Genomic DNA, 19,122 nt, shown 5'->3' with positions numbered 1-19,122 from the left:
GGGAGACCGTGTTTGTATGCACCCTGCAAGCAGATGGCATTCAGGCATGAAGTGTTATCAAAAGAAGAAAAATGCTTCTTGTGGCGTGAACAATAGCCAGGCTTCTCGGCGCAGGCCACGGCCGAGCGCTCGGGGCCAGACCGGCAGCGCCCACCCGTGCGGGAGACCCCAGGCCCGGGGCCGTGTCCCCTGATGCTGCACACCCCCCCCCAACTGCCTCTTTATGTCACAGGTGATGTCCTTCTGCAACCTGCTGCCACAGTCACCAGGCAATCAATTCTTCTGATAAAAGATCGGTTGTCAAACCCCAGAAACTCATTTTCCACATGGCAGCCAGAGTGAGCTTTTTGAAAAGCAAATCTGATAGCATCACCCCAAGCTGACCTGACCTCTCCCAACCCCACCCCACTTGAAACAATTCAGTGCTTCCCAGGGCCTTTAAGATAAGGGCCTTACACAACTCCACAGGCCCTACCTGTGCAAGGGCCACCCCGCTCGGCCTTGTCATTCCTTTGATGGCAGCCTGGCCTGCACTCTCGCACTGCCCAGCCCGGGGCTCGTCCACGGCCTCAGAGAGGCAACACCAATGCCCCTTTGAGTCCCCCTGAGCCGGGAGTTCTTCCCTTAGCCAGGAGCACCGAATCCATCCACTCCTTCCTGGCATCTGTCACGTCTGTAAGTTTACATTTATTTACGTGTATCCGATGAAAGTCTGGTTCTCCAACAGACTAGAGCTCCGGAGGGCAGAGACTCTGCCGAATTTTCTGTATTTCCAGGAACTAAAGGAGCTCTGAGCACACAGCTACTACTGCAAGAGTGAGGGTTGAAAGCAGAAAGTTTTTCAAAATTAAATCCAAATGGGCACTCAAGGCTTTGGCAACTTGTGGACCGTCCTCAAGAGCCATGATGTCATGAGCTGTATCCTTGCCAAGGCTCCAACGTGAAGCTCTAGCGAGGGACCCAGCAGCTGCTCTTCCCCGGGCCAGTTGCCACCTCTTACTGTTGTGAAGTTTGTGTCTTTATGAAAAATAACACCACCAGCACAAGCCACCCTACACTACCCCCGCAAAAAAAGAAAAATAGGGTTTCCCTAGTGGCGCAGTGGTTGAGAGTCCGCCTGCCAATGCAGGGCACACGGGTTCATGCCCCAGTCTGGGAAGATCCCACATGCCGCGGAGCGGCCAGGCCCATGAGCCATGACCGCTGAGCCTGTGCGTCCGGAGCCTGTGCTCCGCAACGGGAGAGCCCACAACAGTGAGAGGCCCGCGTACCTCAAAAAATAGAAAAAAGAAAAATAACAACTGCTAGTGTTGGTGCTGAATAAGAAGAACAAATGAAGTAACCTAACACTTTCCTCTTTCCCGTGGGGTTATGTGCTACGGGCGTGTTCATGAACTTGAAGGTTAATCATAGCTAACATCCACGGAACCCTTACTGTAGTGAGGCTGTGTGCTTGTGCTTGCATACGTTTTCTCATTTAACCTTCTCAACAGATCTATTTTTATCTTCCTCTTTCTTATTTTTTTATTTATTTATTTTCTTTTTAATTTTTTTTTTTTTTGCGGTATGTGGGCCTTTCATTGTTGTGGCCTCTCCCATTGCGAAGCATAGGCTCCGGACGTGCAGGCTCAGCAGCCATGGCTCACGGGCCCAGCCGCTCCGCAGCATGTGGGATCTTCCCAGACCGGGGCACGAACCCATGTCCCCTGCATCGGCAGGCGGACTCTCAACCACTGCGCCACCAGGGAAGCCCCTATCTTCCTCTTTCTAATAAAGAAACAGAGACTCTGAGATGTTAAGTAATTTACCCAAGGTCACACAGCTAGTAATGGCAGAGTGGATTTGAAGCCACATGATCTAACGCATTCCAAAGTCTGTGCTCTCCACCATTACCTTTACCGCCTCTCCCAGAGAGGCCCAGGACACCTCCTTAGCAGATATGTAGGGAGTCTGTCCTCAAAGACTAAATGCTATCTGTTCATCGAGCAACAGATGTCTCTTAGTCTATTACTTTGGGTTTGAATTACGGTTTAACCAAAAATAGCTAAACAGCCTACCTTTAGCTTCTTCCCTTTCCATTACATTTTCCATTTTGACCCTTTTCTAAAATACAGATTGATCATCTATCTCTCCCCCAGGTTCGTGAAGGTTCAATGGCTTCCCTCTGCTTACAAGAATATGACAAACCACTTAGCCTGGCACATGAGGCCCCATGAACTGGCCCAGGCTCTGTGTTCTCATCTCCCATCCTCCAAATAGGACTCCTAAGTGGATTACAAGACAAGGACTTGCCTAATTCCTTGCCTGAAATGTGATTCTCCCTTCTTGAAATCCTATTCATCCATCGAAGCCAGGTCAACCTGAGGGGCAAGTCACATATAGAGTAACAATGAATATTACTATTTTTAAAAAATAATTCTAAATGTTATTAAGTCCCATAATACTCAACTAAGTCTGAGAGAAAAGATTAATTGAAAAAGGTCTCAACCTTTTGTAAACATGATTAGTAAGGTTTTCAACAGTAGATTCAAATTCAATGTCAACTTAGGAGAGAATATGTAGTATCACCTCCAGTGATTTTTTTCCAGCCTCAACAACTCTAAATCTACCAGAAGGCCTTTGTAGCGATTCTCTCAAAGTGTAACAAACTCTACTTTGTATATCATCTATTTGTGTTTAATTATAAGGATTTGAATTTACAGCACCAATGAATCAGTAATTAGATAGTACTGTACCAAAAGAAATTAAAGATAAAAACAAAAACACAACTCAGCACAAGGCCATATCATCCAGTAATGTTTCATGTAGCAGGATAAAAATACTTCCTGAGAAATACAAGTTAATTGAATCATTAGCAATGTATTCCTTTGATTCGTTGTTGTTGTTAGTAAACTCCAATGCCAATGGGAAACTTAAAGGTAATCCAAATTCAGAAACACTCTGATTATACTAATGTTTATTCCCCTTTCTACTCTTCATCAGAAATCTGCTCTATGACAGGCAATAATTATTTTGAAACGTCAGCTTTTGGAAATGCGAAATAAAAATGCATATTTTGTAATGATACGTGCTCTATTGATCTCTATATTTAAAGATTACACAAGTCAGCTTTTGAGTTAGTTATCAGTGAGTCTAAAACAAAATGTGCATGTTAGATGGGAAAAATCAAAGAAGCTGCAGAGCAGATTGAGGAAGGAAAAATGAAGGCCCCTGAAACCAAGAGAGGAAAACCATGACTGTATAGCAGGTCCCATTAGGGATCAGGCAGGTGGCGAGGAGACCTTCTCCCTACAAAGTCATGCCATTTCCCTGTGCCAGGCTCATGGGCCTCTTTTCCAGGTTCTTACACCTTTTGTTAACAAAGGAGAAGGAGAAGACTGACAGTGGGAAAGAGAAGCCAGCAGCTCCTGTAATTCAGTCTTTGAAGAGATGGCAGCGCAGCCTGTTCAGGTGCGCCCCCCGCCAGCCTGGAGTGATCCTGACAGCTGGGCTGTGGGCCGGCAGCCAGTCAGAGGAGCCCCACCATCTACAGAACAGTCTCTGTAGCAAGCCTTTCTCCTTCAAGGCCCCCAAGTAACTCAGTCCCCCTGTGACCATGACTACATGGGAAGGTTGAGCCATAAAACACTCCAAGTTACCTTAAGGTGCTTTAAGTTCTTTCCCTGGTGCTGTTTCAGGAGCCCTCATTTCTGGGGGCAGGGGGGAGATGGCATCACTTTTACTCCCAAGTACAAGGATCTTATAAATTGTGGATACTGTAAAATCCTTTAATGGTATGCCAAATGAGTGAGTAGTTTCTCCCCTAAGTGTATGAAATTTTCTTGAAAACTTCTGTGCAATAAATTTCATTGTGTGCTCTCAAGCTTGCTTTCTAGAAGTATTTTTCTCTGAAACAAGTAATTTGTCTTTTGATAGATCAGTTGGCCAAGAGAGAGCTTAACGTACTTTGAGAAGAACTATAGAAGAAAATTTCAAAGATTCCCATCTTTGGTACCTTAGATTGAAAGAGGATGCTTTGCTTAGTAATTCAGCACCATGGTGAACATCAGAGATCCAAACTGTAATAATTTTTGTAACTTCATGTTGAAATTAATCCAACCCACCTAGACTGGGAACCATTTGATTTCTCTCCAATTCAGGAATCTCTTTTCCCATTGTTGTTGTGAAGCAATGCCATCAAGTTTCTCTAAGGGTTCATTCCTTTTACAAATTGTACAGCACACCTGTGAATGAAAGCCACATTTTTCAAAGTGTCAATTCCTTGTCGATAGGCCTCATTCATCCTCTGGTGCTTCTTCAACTGTTCCCTTATTCGAAATGTTCATCTCTCAGGAGATGGTACAATTGATCTGACGTCAAGGTACTGCATACATTTTTGCCTCTCGATATTAACTTCCTTACTGAAATCAGCTTCAGCTGGCTGCAGTTCACGGTGACCATTATCTGATGAACCTTTATTCGGGGTTAACTGGCCAAGATTAATGATCCAGAGTAACCTCTTCTTCTCAGTGGCTCTTCACTCTAACCACATGGTAACTACCCCCTGACCTAGCCTTCCTTTAGTAGCGTGTTGTGAAGCAGACCACTGGAGTTTATACACCCCTAACTGCGTTTTCCTCCACTCTCTCCATCTCGGTCAATGGCCCTAGTTAATGCTCAAGCCAAAGACCTGGGTGCCTGCCTTTCTTGTCACCCTGCACACCAAGTACAGCAGCCGGTCCTGCCAGACCACCTGCTACTGCGCCCAACCTAGTCCATGCCACTGTCTCCTCTTGTCTGGGCTCCTAGCAATCATGTCCTAACTGGCCTCCCTGCTTCTATTCTGCCTTCCCTAAAATCCGCTCTCCATATAGCAGCTCGGGTCATGAACTTAAAAATATTAATCATCTTATGTCACTAGACCTGCTTCAATCCTTCTAGGGACTTCCTTTTGCACCTGGAATAAAATCGAAACACCTTCCATGGCCACACGACCCCACAAGACCAGCTTGGCACCACTGTCTCCTTCTCACACCAGTGGGTCTCTCTTGAGATATCCGATGCTGATTCCTGCTGCCTCGCCTTCACACAGCCGTCTCTGCTGCTTGGGGTCCATTTCCTCTTCCCCTCCTCCCTTCACACTTCACCTCAGACATCACCTTCTCAGAGAACCTTTCCTGACCCCAATAAGTGCAGCTGCCCACAGCCATCGTCATGTCAAACTGTCTGTGCCCTACATAGCACTTGTCACTATCAGAAACTATTCTGTTCCTTTTTGGTTGTTTACTGATCCTTGTGTCTCTTCCCACCAGCCTTGTGTGGTGTTTACCATGCATCACCTATGCCTAGAAGTGCGTAGCCCAGAACTGTACTCTCAGTAAACACCTGTTAGATGAATGACCAGTGAATGAAACCATCACTTCCTAATACTATAGGATATTTTTTAAATAAATCAGATTTTTAAATTAAATTTAATTTTTTTTGCCACGCCGCGTAGCATGTGGGATCTTAGTTCCCTGACCAGGGATGGCACCTGCGCCCCTTGCAGTGGAAGCGCAGAGTCTTAACCACGGGACCGCCACGGAAGTCCCCTGATACTATATGATTTTTACTTCTGGACTTCGGCTTCCTTACCTGTACAATAAAACTAACAGAACACTGGGTTTTCATTGGGACAAGCTAAAGGAGTAAATGCATATGGTAGCACGTGGTCCTTGGCATGGTAGGTGCAGAATGAGCACAGTTAACAATGCCCCTCCCTGTTTTCCAGGAAATCCTCAGAGGAACTGGACATGGACAAGGTGACAGCAGCGATGGTACTAACCAGCTTGTCCACCAGCCCTTTGGTTCGGAGCCCTCCTGTGCGGCAGAACGGTGAGGCTGGGGTACGGGGAGGACCCTCTGACAACGAGAGCAGAGCTGCTCTTTGAGGGGTCTCATTCCTGCCACACACAGTGAACAATTAACACTCACCCGTCAGCAGGAAGTGAGGAGAAATGCGGGAGAAGTGGACCCCAGAGCTATCAGCCTCCTCCCCATCATCCCAAAGACCCCACTGCATCTCATTCATGCATCCATCCTTTCACTACACATTTATGGATCCCCATCACCTTTCCAAAACACGTCTTTGAGAACTTGTGTTCCTTTTTCCCCCAGGGAAATGGAGACTGGTCTAATGAAGTTACTTCCCCAGCTTTTTTTTTTTTTCTGTTTGGTTGGAGAGGGAGTTGGATCAAAGAGCTCTGAAGATTCAATATTTTGAAAAAGCATTATCCTAGGCTTCTTACTCTGTTCTTTCATTCAGTATATATTTACTAGGTACCATAATAGATGGTTTGAATACATCACTGAAACAGTGTCCATACTCCCAGGTAGTGTACAGTCTCTGTGGGTGGGGCGGGGGAAGACTATCACAGCTGTATTAATGGCTAGCATTTATTGAGCACTTACTATGTGCCAAGTGCTAAGTTTGCTTTATCTCATGTAATTTATCACAACAATTCTATGAGATGTTATCACTGTTTTACAGATGAGTGAACTGAGGCACTTGGGGATTAATTAACTTGTAAAGAGCAGAGCTGAAATTCTATTGTATCTTCCTGATTCCAGATCTTCTTAGTCGTGATATAATATTGACTTGCATAAGTCAATATGATAAATCAGGAGGGCAGTAGGAGATGAAGTTGGAGAGCCTGGCAGGAAATCAGGGGGCCATGTATGCCTGGTTATGAGTTTGGACATTCATCTGAGGCTATAGGAGAGCTCTTAAATGATTTAGGCGCTAGAAAGTTATAATTGGATTTACAGGCCAAAACAAAAAATAAACCAAAAAAAACACATGTGGGTGTCCTGAATCTTGGTGGTCACAGTGTGGATGCATATAGGGCATAACTGAGAAATGTGAAAAAGGCAGAATCAACAGGAGTTGGTGATGGACAGAGAGGATGAAGGAGGGGGAGTGATAAGGGTGACTTCTGTGAAGTTGCTGTGCCTCAGCAAGGAAGCCCATTCCCTGAGATGGGGAACAAAGGCAGAGGAAGACATCTATTAGTGAATGTTTGGAGCAAGAAGTGGGGTTGCTGAAGAAGAAGATAGGTCCAGCTTGAAACACATTTAGTGGGGAGTACCTGAGGATCATCCAAGAGGCAGCATCTGATGGGGATCTGGGTGCAGCCTGGGAGAGAGGTCTGGGCTGCTGTGGAATTGGAAGGCAACATTTTGAAGCCATGAGCATAGATGAAATGACCCTGAGAGAGTTGTAGAGAAGTGGAGGGCGAAGAGAAGGTGGCTAAGAGGGAAGTGGTGAGCCTTCTCATCATGGAAGGAAAAGAACCCAGGAAGAGGTGGAGGGAGGGGTAACTGGAGAAGCAGAGATTAGGAGAGTGTGACTTCATGAAAGTCAAGGAAAAAGCTTGTTTCAGGGAGCGACATCCGATGCTTCAGAAGGTCAAGCATGAGAAGAACTCAGTTCTGCCTCACGAAGAATTTGGTGGCTTTGGCAAGAGCATTCACAGTGGATGGCCCATGGCAGAAGCCATATTGCACTTCAGTGACTGTAATGCACTGAGACCGCTGGATGGAACTTAACAGCCAGGGAAGACCTTCTCGCAAAAGCCAGCCTAGTCAGTGATGAGCTAGAGCTAGGGTTCACCCATAATCTGGTTGTAAGCAGGAGGTGTTAAAATAAATTTGTGGAACATCCACTGAATCCTCACCAAAACTTACTCCAGTCCATTTGTAAGTGGGAAGAATGGTCAAGATACTGGGAATTCAGATCAATACCAGAAATCAGGACTGCCCACCGTCATGATTCACCTCAAGCTGGGGTGATGTCACCTCCTCACACAGAGTAGACACCGTGCTCTTGAGATGAGCATGATTTCTTCTGATGTCCCTCTCAGCTTGGCAAAGCTGCTAAAGAAAGATGATAGGAAAAGCAAAAGTGAAGTCATCCCCAAAACCTATTCTAGGAAAAAGGAATTACAGAATTTCACGGAATCCTCAGGGGAAAACAGTAATTTTTATATAATCGTTCTTTTTACCATTGAATATTTTTAATTTGAGAACATTTTTAATATTCCTTTGTATTGAAATGTTAGAATCAAAATAAACCTTTTGCTTCTTCAGTACAAACTTTTCTTAGCATAGTTATAAAGAAAGTGTTCATTATGACTTAAAAAATAACTATCCAAATAGTAATCCCAAATTTCTGATATCTCTCATTTATTCTGCAAAGGGGAGGAAATTCTTAAAAAGGAAAGCAATTTATGATAATGAAGGCTTATTTTTTTAGAAATAAAAATTATCTCCAGAATGATTGTATATCAGTGAATTTTGGGAAACTGTTGTGATCCTTTACTGTGCTGGAAAAGGATCATTTTGTTAGGATGTGGGTCGGCAAAGAGGGTGAGATTCAGCAAAATGCCTGTCTGCATTTTTAGCAAACACATGTTTAAGATAAGGAGACACTGCTCTCTAAAAAATATTATGAATTGGTTCTGACTTTTTTCTGAAAAATTTTCTGAAAAATATATTTCTAGATTCCATGGTCCTTCTGATTAAATAGTGTTTGTTTTTTAAATATTTATTTGGCTGCGTCGGGTCTTAGTTGTGGCACTTGGGATCTTCATTTCGGCATGCGGGATATTTCGTTGCAGTGCATGGGTGCAGTAGCTGTGGCACGTGGGCTCTCTAGTTGTGGTGCGTGGGCTCCAGAGCGCGTGGGCTCAGTAGTTGCAGCACATGGGCTAGTTGCCCCACGGCATGTGGGATCTTAGTTCCCCAACCAGGGATCGAACCCCAGTCTCTTGCATTGGAAGGCGGATTCTTAAACACTGGACCACCAGGGAGGTCCCTAAATAGTGTTTCTAAAGGAAATGTCATTCACAGGTAAACAGACAAATTAACTTTTGGCATTAGCATGAAGCAGTGTAACCACACTGTAACAATTGTTTGTTCTCAAAATAATTTCAGTTCCTCATACTTCACATGATTACAGATCTTGCACTATGAACTTGTTTTATTTACAAGTTTATGCTGTGATATATTTATAAGCCTCCTGGGCCTGCCACGTGAGTTTGTCACACCAGGTAGTATTACCTAAGGCCTTACACTGGGCTCCTCTTGAATTCATATTGTAGTGAATGGAGCTTTCTTATTTATTAGAGGCAACGCGGGTCCAGGGAGTATATCAGTCTCTGTGTAGGCTACAGGGACTGAGATGCTGATTTGGTTTTTGGTTTTGTTGCTGCTGTCAAGGTGTGAGCCTGCATAAATGACCATGTAATTCTGTTAGAGCCTGGCTTTAAGGAGATGGTCAACTTACTTCTGCTATTCAACTTAAAACTTCATTCATCTAACTGAACTTTTTGCTTGACAGAAGTTGTGGAATATTCTGGAAGCCTATAATTAGGTGAAGGTAGTTGAGAAATTTTTCCATGAATGCTAGTCTGCTATTTGTCTTCACTTCATTACTAATTACACAGTTGTTAACAGCATTTTTTTAATGAGTCATTTTGGGATTTTTTTCCTCCTTGGAGTTAAAATATAGTTTTAATATATTCAAAACGTGCATTAATATGGAGAAGAAATTATCCAAAAAGAAAGTCGAATTTATACAAATGCTAATCAAGATTGGGCATTTTGAAAAGTAAAGCAAATCTTCTGTGATTAAAAGAGCCCCCTGAAGACATTCAAACTGGGCAAAGATCTCTCTATATTAGCAAGCATTTCATCATGTTTTCCCCCACAAGTGGAAAGGTAAAATTCAACACCAATCTTGTCAGTAATTATTACCAATAACTTCTTTTACGATCTCAGCTTTGCCAGAGAGAAGGGAGGATGCTCACAACACAGGGTCTGCAGCCCTGAAGGAGAAAGAAGGCCAACTGGTATACCAGGGTTTGGGGCCCTGGCCCGTCCAAGTTATGTACTAATCATGGTGAAATGGCAAATCACTTCAATTCCTGGTGACTCAGGGTCCTTGTCTGTAAAAGGGGCATGATAATCCTTACTCTGAAAGATATTGTGAGAATGCATGAGACTGTGTGAATAAACTTTGTAAGATGTAAAACACACACCAAATGTAAGGCACGATTATTTCTTATAAAAAGCAGGATGGTGAATGGCTTTAGGTAACTAATCAGAAATTCGTTCTCTTAGGTTCTGAAATGTTAGACTAACTCTTTCTATAAATGTATTCCAAGAATCACAGTCCTGCAAGAAATTCCTTTTATAGTATTAAAATGTGGAGGTGTGGGGTGTGGGGAAATACCGCAAATGACTTCCCCCTTAGGGATACAGTCCATAAACGCCGGTCTTCCCAAACTTAGGGAACCAGAACATCTTTTTTTCCCTCGTTTTTATGTAATCTCCACTCTCATCCGAAAGAACTAGTGTTGCACAAAGCAACACCCATCAGAAAACTCTTAGAGAAACCTGCTATCGTGTGGCTAAAATAAATGCTTATAAACTATAATGAGGCTTTTTTTTTTTTTTTTTTTTGAAGTATGAGTAGAGTGAAACGTACATGCGCAGCTGTTGCAAACTGCCAAGTGGGCTGCAGGTGCCTTCACCGGCATGGAATCCGGGCCCCCATTTCCTCTCTGACCCATGCCTGGGCTCCCCGGGGTCCGGGACTGGGTACTGACGCTGTGCTTGTGTGACGGGACAGAGGGCCTGAGCGGATCGTGGAAGGAGGGAGGCGGCGTGCCTTCCAGCACGAGCAGCAGCGGCTACTGGAGCTGGAGCGCCCCCAGCGACCAGTCCAACCCGTCCACGCCGTCGCCGCCGCTGTCCGCCGACAGCTTCAAGCCCTTCCGCAGCCCCGCGCCCCCGGACGATGGCATCGACGAGGCGGAGGCCAGCAACCTTCTCTTTGACGAGCCCATTCCCAGGAAACGAAAGGTTGGTTTCGGGTTTCAGTTGCGGGACGGTGCTTTCCCTCCGCCTTCTAAGGGCGGGTTTGATCCCGGGGTGGTGATTTCGATACTTCTCCAACCCACGCCCCTTTTGATCAACAGGAACAGCCTCTGTTCCCCTCTAATGTTCTTTGAAGTTTCAAAATAAATTAAGGGTCGTGGCTAAAGACAAATAGAAACGACTAAGATATTAATATGTTTCCTCCAAGGAAGCATTCCCCCCATCCCATCCCCGTCCTCTGCCCTGGTTGTAAGTTGCTGCACTGGTTAAGAGTTAACATCAGATAACCTGGGACCTACCAGTATTTGGAAGTCAGAAAATTGGACTTCAGGCTTGGTTTGGTAATTAACTCACTCTCTTCATGGCACTTAACTTCTTCATCTGTAAAATAAAATTAATATGTTTTTCTCTTTTCTGCTTCACTGAGCCCTGAAGCGTTGTTGGAAAGAATATTTTGCATCTTATTTTTATAAAACCAGGTGTGAAATATACATGAAAGCTAACATATAAACGTATGTAGTATATAAGTAATATACCCCAAATTATACATTTATTAAATTAGAAGTGAAAAAGGAGGTCTAATTAATTGATTTAATAAATTAATTGATTACACTTTTATTTAATCCTCACAGCAGTCCTGTACGGTAAGTATTATTTTCCTGTCTTGATAGGAGGAGATTGAGGACCAGGGAGATTATACATTTAACTCTCTCCTGTCCTGCGGGTTAGGAAGGGCCTGAGCCGCCATTCAAACCAGGTCTGCCTGAAGCGAAAACTCATATTCTTTTCATTCTCTTCACGTACATTTAAATCATTATGTTCACTCACGATTTTAAAAAGCATTTCTGTTTCATTGAATAAAGAAATTCTACTGCTCTATCTAAGAAAACATTCTAACATTTTTTAAAACTCCATGTAAATATGAAACTGTTATTATATATTAGTCTTTTAATTTGCAATTGGCAGCTTCATTATTAATGACTATTCACAAACAAAAATCCAAAGAAAACCCTGAGGATTGCAGTGCAACGTTTTTTTCCCCCCAGTTCATTTCAAAGAGAAAAACAAAGAGATGGCACTGATCCAACGCCGTCCCTCCCTGCGTCTCTCCTAGCATCACGTAGCATGTGTAGCAGGGGCGGTGGTGTACGCACTCTCTCTGCCCAGAGAACAGGGCATTAATGTAGTCTGCTATCCTTCCCGGAGGCAGTGGCATGAAGAGTTGCTGTTTTACACTCCAGTCCATTGGGCAGGGGGCCTGGAGTTGTTCCGGCATCCCCTGGGTCCCCGGAGACACTGCGTCTTCGCTTGACTAGACGGGGAGAGAGGCTGGCACCTTTATCAGTGGGAACCCATAGGCAAGACGGCTGCGTGGACCCGGAGTCTTGTTCTGTTGCTTCAGGCTGCACAGACTTTCTCTCTGAGGCCTTCAGAGCGTGTGGCCTTGGCTCTCATCAAGCGTGGCCCAGCCTTGTGGCAAGGACTCACAACACAGGGAACCCCCAATGCTTGTAAGGTGCGCTGCTGAAGGCCGATCACAGCCTTTCCTTTCTACTCTAGCCACGAGCCAAAATTCATACTCTTGCATCGCAATTAGGTTGCATTAGTCAGACTCGTATTTAAGGTCTGTAGGCTTCGACTCGATTAGGGGATAGTCAAGTCACCAAGGGAAAAGAAAAAAAATAATCATTACCTAGTGGCATTTATTTGAAGGGCACAGACCCACTCTGCAGGAGTCAGGGTAGTACGGATGCATGAACGAGTGAAAACCAAGTTCCTCCTTCTTTCTTTAGGACTTGTCCCTCTGGATTTCCCCCCCGTAATACCAACAGGATGAAGCTAATTTTTTTTTTTTTTTTTTTTTGCGGTACGCGGGCCTCTCACTGCTGTTGCCTTTCCTGTTGCGGAGCACAGGCTCTGGGCGCACAGGCTCAGCGGCCATGGTTCACGGGCCCAGCCGCTCCGCAGCATGTGGGATCTTCCCGGACCGGGGCACAAACCCGTGTCCCCTGCATCGGCAGGCGGACTCTCAACCACTGTGCCACCAGGGAAGCCCTGGTAGTCCCTAATTTTTAACGAGAGGATTTTACATAGACCAAGTCGTTGCCTTTTTTCTTTTTTTTTATACAGCAGGTTCTTATTAGTCATCAGTTTTATACACAGCAGTGTATACATGTCAATCCCAATCGCCCAATTCATCACGCCCGCCCCCCTGCCGCTTTAGTCGTTGCCTTTTGAACCTAATGGTACTTTGAATAGTGAGAGTAACGGGAAAGTAGGATGGTTGCAATTCATTTTTTTCATGTATTAAGTGAACCAATATTTATTGAGCACCCAGCAAGCACAGTGCTCAATGCCCTGAGATTAAGGCGTAGCCCCTTCCTTCAAGGTTGAAAGTTGGGTGGGTGGACACTGATGTGTAAAGAGGCAATAATAATTATGAGTGATAAATGCTGTGCTCACGATGTGGTAGAAACACAGTAACTGTAATGCAGCTATTTTAGAGTTTTAAAAATCATATTTCAAAAGATTTCTGAGAGTTCATTGTCTAATCCATTAGGCAATATGTTCTAGTTGGTGAAACCTTCTGAATTCATTTTATTTTCCTCTTCATTCCCTCAGATTCATAATATCCATTTGAGACCAGGGGCAGTTGTGATGGTCACGTATCCTGTGGGGATTGTTTGAGAACCTTCTAGATCAGTATTTTCCAAACTGCAGGTCTCAATCCACGAGTGGGTTGTGAATCGGTTTAATGAGCTGTGAACAGCACATCTTTAATGAATAGGACAGAATAGGGTGCAATGTACATAATCAGGATAAGTACTGTTTCTTGATGCTTTGGTTCAGTTGTACACTTACATGTCTACTGTACAAAATGTATCTCTTACTGTGGCTCCTGGCCAAAAAAGTTTGGAAGCCCCTGTTCCTTATTATAAAGAGAGAACATGTAAGTGGTAAATGAAGGAGCCCTGATCGGAAATCAAAAGATCCACATTCTCAACTCAACTTTGCTACCCTGAGAACTTAAGGAAAACACTTCATCCCTCTCATCATTAGCTTCTTAATCTGTCAAACAGGCAGACAGGCATTATCAAACCTCTCTCAAGACAATCATGAAGATTAAGTGTGACCAGCCATAAGTAGAAAGGGCTTACAAGCCCTAAAACCCCATGTACTGGAATGTAACAACTTTGTAATGGACATTTTAGGACCCCGAAACAAAGGGGGAGGAGGCATACCCTATACTGATTATGAAGCAATGACCCTGATCTTCCTCCTCATTATAGAAACTCCTTATCGCTTTTCCTCACTGTCACCTCTTCCGTGATCCCTGTTCCACTTGTGTAAAGAGGAAGAGAGATTCATTGCCTAGACAAGGCGTTATCGCGTACTCTCAGTAGTAAGCAAAAAACAATTGCCGACAATAACTACATTTGCATATTTTGTTACAGTTTACAAAATGCTTTTAAACGCAGCATGTCATTTAATCATCACAAAAATCCTTGGCCGAGTCATATCCCTATTGAGCAGAAGAGTCTCACTGAGGTTATGTGAATTGCCCAAAATCCTGTAGCTTATAATGTGTTAGAAATAAGATCAGTTTCGCTGAAAGAGCAAAGATGAAACTCTTGAGGCAAATGAATTGAAGGAATCCACATTTCCCTCTGCCGCCCAGAAGAAAACAACATGGAGAGAAAACAGACCCAGCTACAGCCAACATTATATGGCAAGGCGGGAGCGGGGTGCAAAGGGTTCGCAAAGAACTTGAAGACAGAGAGCGGAACTCCAGGCTGTCTGATGGGGGCGCGACTTCCCGCAGGAAGCGCCCATCGCTCTTAACAGGCCCTTCAGCCAAGGTACGTGGGGTGCGAGGAGGGGAAATGAAAGGCTTCTTTCTCCCGGCTTTGGAGATCAGCCAGTCAACTGCGTCAAGCCCCGTTCTAGAAGAATTTTTCCTCTGGAATTTCAGACGGACTGTACTTCGCAGCTGCTCGGAGAAAAGCCTGGTCGTATGAGCCAGGATTCTGGGACTACGGGGAAGGTGCAGTTCCCATCATGACCACAAGGTGGTGGAATGGCCCTAAATACAGCCGCTCCGGGCGTCTGGGAGAAAACAATTCTCTGAAAAGCCAAGAGTTAACCATCAATTCCTGACGACCTGTAGAAAATCAAGAGGGGCTGATAGCTAATTAGTAACGTGCTTCTTTCCATGTCAGATTCCTAGTTCAGTCAGATTCTGGATTTGTCCATTGCTAAACAGGATAAAACAGTTCGGGCTCTGGAATTAGCACCCCAGCTGCCGTACTCGTGTGACCTTAGCAAATCACTTGACCTCTCTAAGCCTCAGTTTCCTCATCTGTACAATAGGAGAATGATAGCACCATATTGATCAAGTTGTTGTGAGGATTGTGTGAGCAGTAAATGGTGGCTGCTAATATTTCGCTTTCCTTTTTACCCATTTGACAACAGACCGAATGGAGTTTGAGAACCGTGGGTGTGGAGAGAGAAGGCTGCCTGCCTCCATCCTCCAACCTGACCCATCCTGACCAGGTCAGGGCCGCTGCTGCCCCTCGGCCATCTCAGCCACCTTGGGCTTATTTAGGGTTAACGGAAGAGGCCAGACTACATCAGGTGAGGGGTGAAGGAAGCAATGACAGTGGCAGAAATCAGGGCCCTGTGAGGAAATCTGACTCGGGACTCTGCATTTCAGAACATCAGCACAAATCAAAGGCAATCACGAAATTCCAGCCTTCATCATTTTCATTTATTTCACAGGTGTCTTGACCATGAACCACTTTACCTGTGGACTAGAGAGAATCTCAAGTCAGAGAAAAAACAGCTCAGTTCACATAAGCTGCTTCGGTCATAGTTGTACAGTAGTAAACAGTAAACAGTAGAATTAATCATTTGCTCCATTCTACGTGTTCAGTCTTTCAGAATCAGAAAGCAGTGAATCACTTTACATTATGAATGACTGCTCCGGAAAGGAAACAGACCCCCAAGGCCCTCACGAATACGCCTGTTGCCAGTCTCTGCACGGACTTAATTCCTAACCCACTACTTTTGAGCAGAGACGTGCCTTCTGTAAGAAGAACTGCTGCTCCAGAAATAGACCCATCTGTTAGAACTGCTGGGGAGGGCGGTGCTAAGAAAAGCAGCTCAGGGTCACACTGTACGGGTTTCACGGTGATGACACAGCATTGCCAGCCAGAGCCGGGGAGCTGATTGACCTCAGGGAGGATCAGGGTAAAGAAGAGAGATCTAGGCAATTCAATGACAGCATCTTAGAATAGTCTGCCAGGCAGTGTGTGGTCCATGAGCTCGAAAGACTTCAGAAATCACCGAGCCCAGGCTCAACCTTTCCAAGTTACAGGACCGCTTGATCATGTCTGGAAATCTACAGATGTCCCCAAAGGTGAGATGCACTTTTAGAAATCAGTGATCGAGAAAATATATAATGACTAGGGATTTCTATTAATTCAGGAATACTTTTGTTGTGGTTTTAGAAATCATTTTAAATCTACTCTATATTTAGGTATCATTTCCACATGATAAAATGAACTCGCTTTAAATGTATAGTTCAGTGAGTTTTGACTAATGTCTCCACCTGAGTAACCACCACTGTGATCCAGGCCAGCGATCCTTGTGTCCTCTGCACTCAGATGCCACCCCCCACCCCAGACAGGCAGCCACTGCCCTGACTTCTGTCACTAGAGATTAATTTTGCCTGTTGAAAATGGAATCATACAGTGTGCACTTTTTGGTGTACAAAATACCAAATGTTGGCAACAGTAACTCTCATTCATTGCTCTTGAGAATGTAAAATGGTACAACCACTTTGTAAAGCAGTTTGGCACTTTCTTATAAATGTTAATATATATTCACCATATGGGCCAGTAATTCCACTCTTAGATATTTACCTAAGAGATAAGAAAGCATGTCCACAAAAACACTTGTAGATAAATTTCATAGCAGTTTTATTCATTGCCGCCCCAAACTGGAAACCTGTGGTACGTTATAAAACAGATACTACACCACAATAAAAGGCAACTAATGGCTGAAATAAGGAACAGTGGGTGAATCTCAAAAAAAAATTATGCTAAGGTATAGAAGCCAGATCCAAGGGGATACATTCTGTATTATTCCATTTACAAAAATCTTTTTGTTATTTTTAAATTTTATTACCACAGAATCTATAAATGGCACGTACAGGTGAGAGATGTTTAATCCCTGCTTGGTATACATTGGAATTTACCTACACACCTCACAGATCCAAAATCACTAATCTTGTTCAGTCCTCTTGTTTTACGAATAAAGAAAGAAAGTCCCGGGCTTCCCTGGTGGCGCAGTGGTTGAGAGTCCGCCTGCCGATGCAGGGGACACGGGTTCGTGCCCCGGTCTGGGAAGATCCCACATGCCACGGAGCAGCTGGGCTCGTGAGCCATGGCCGCTGAGCCTGCGCGTCCGGAGCCTGTGCTCCGCAACAGGAGAGGCCAATGAGTGGCCCGCGTACCGCAAAAAAAAAAAAAAAAGAAAAGAAAAGAAAGTCCCAAGGTGGTGAGGTGACAGGTGTAAGGCTGCTCTCCCAGTAAAGAAAAGAATTGGAATCCCTACAACTTCTAACGGTTACTGATTTTTTTAGGACAGCATTTATCAGCCTTTGGAACCTGCTGAAGGTCTGAGTAGACGTGTTGGTTCTGAAAGAGCTGTTGCAGCCTCTGCCAGGGGCGTGGCTTCCCATAAGGCAGGCTGAGGAAGCATGTGTGATGCAGCACACTCACCTGTGCAGAATAATTGGACCCTCTTCTCTCTGGGAAGCTTGGATGTATGAGTGTCCACCCCTCACCCATCCCAACACACACACACACACACACACCAATCGCCAAATAAAACATACCTCAGGATCTTCTCAGTTGCCTTAGAAAAGGCAACTTGATGCTAACTCCAGGCAGCTGTCTGGTAAACTGGTCATGTGATGCTCAAAGTCATACTTATGTACCTCCTGGAATATAGCTGTAATTGAACTTATTCCTGGACGTGTCATATAACACTCCCAAAATCCAGCTGTGTTTGCACTCTTGGAACTGAAGGTGACCTTCAGCAGTCATCTTGTCAGTCCTGTGTACCAGTCTGGGTTCTATCAGGAAAATAGAAACTACTCCATGTACCCTGAGTATGAAATAATTCAAAACCAGCATGGATGTTTGCCGTGGAAAGGGAAGCAGAGAGAAGAAGGAAGCCTTGGTCAAAGATCTTTCTTGGCCAAAGAAGGAAACCTATAGCCCCAAAGCAGTCGGTATGAGAGACATTCTGGAAGCTGCTGCAGAAGTGATGAATCCCCAGGAAGTTCTTTCGAGCCATCGTAGCCCACAAGGCCAAAGTTCGGTGGTTCTAAAGAGCTTTCCTGGATGCTGCTGTGAATATCACATTGGGCATGTGTGAGATTCCGTGAGTCTGCTTGTAACTGCCAGGAACTTCAGCTTAATCAGGCAGTTGTGTGGAGGACCCTAGCACGCTGTGCTTCCCAACCGACAGTGACCTCTCTCTACCTCGGACATCCCAGCTTTCTGAACGTCTGTTCGAGCTGAGAGGAGAAGCCAGGACTGAAGCACGGATGGGCACGTTCAGACTTGGAGGCTGCAACTCCACCGGCAGCTTTGCTTGGTTTGGCCTCTTTGGACAAGCTTGGATCCATGTGGCAATCTGGGTGTTTATTTAGCTATTTTTTTCCCTGTTCTCCTCCTCCCATGGCTGGCTTTCCTTTAGCATAACAGTGAGTAGTCTGTAGACAAAGCATTTGTCTCCATTGGATGTAGTCAGGGGACTTTGAAAAGTACTTAAGCACCATTTAAGGGGCCTCTGGTTTGACGGAGAACATTCTTCACCTAGGTAGAGAGAAGTCACTTGATTTCATTAAAGTTGAGGTGCTCATGCTAGTATACTTTTATTCTCCAGAAATTAATCAAACAAGTGTTATAGGGTGACTTTCATTTTAAATTTAAAATAGGGTAATTTTTATGTTTGGAAATTAATGTAAAAATAAGATACCCTTCCCCAGTATTTCTACCATGCAATTTCTACCATGTAATTATTTGTATTACATACCCTCCCAAATATATAATGTTGTTTATATTCTTTTATAACCTACTTTTTCCCCATTTCAATCAAGGTCCTGGGGGAAGCTGATGGTGTTCTCAAGTGGGGTAATTGAGAAGAGTT

General features: G+C 44.4%; 1 protein-coding gene across 1 annotated transcript in view; it reads left to right on the top strand.

Moving 5' to 3' along the window:
- The window catches only part of ZNF704 (zinc finger protein 704), a gene marked incomplete at both ends in the record, with an annotated part of 211,632 nt that overhangs the window by 167,475 nt on the left and 25,035 nt on the right, over positions 1–19,122 (top strand). The window contains 2 exons of the mRNA XM_079722793.1: positions 5,750–5,853; positions 10,652–10,884. Coding sequence (XP_079578919.1) covers positions 5,750–5,853; positions 10,652–10,884 — 337 coding nt within the window. The remainder of the gene's footprint in view (positions 1–5,749; positions 5,854–10,651; positions 10,885–19,122) is intronic.

The sequence above is a fragment of the Hyperoodon ampullatus genome (genome assembly GCF_949752795.1).
Source record: "Hyperoodon ampullatus genome assembly, chromosome: 17".
In the NCBI taxonomy this organism is placed as follows: domain Eukaryota; kingdom Metazoa; phylum Chordata; class Mammalia; order Artiodactyla; family Ziphiidae; genus Hyperoodon; species Hyperoodon ampullatus.
The sequence above is the reverse complement of the archived record's forward strand: the minus strand, read 5'-3'. Positions and strand labels throughout refer to the sequence as shown.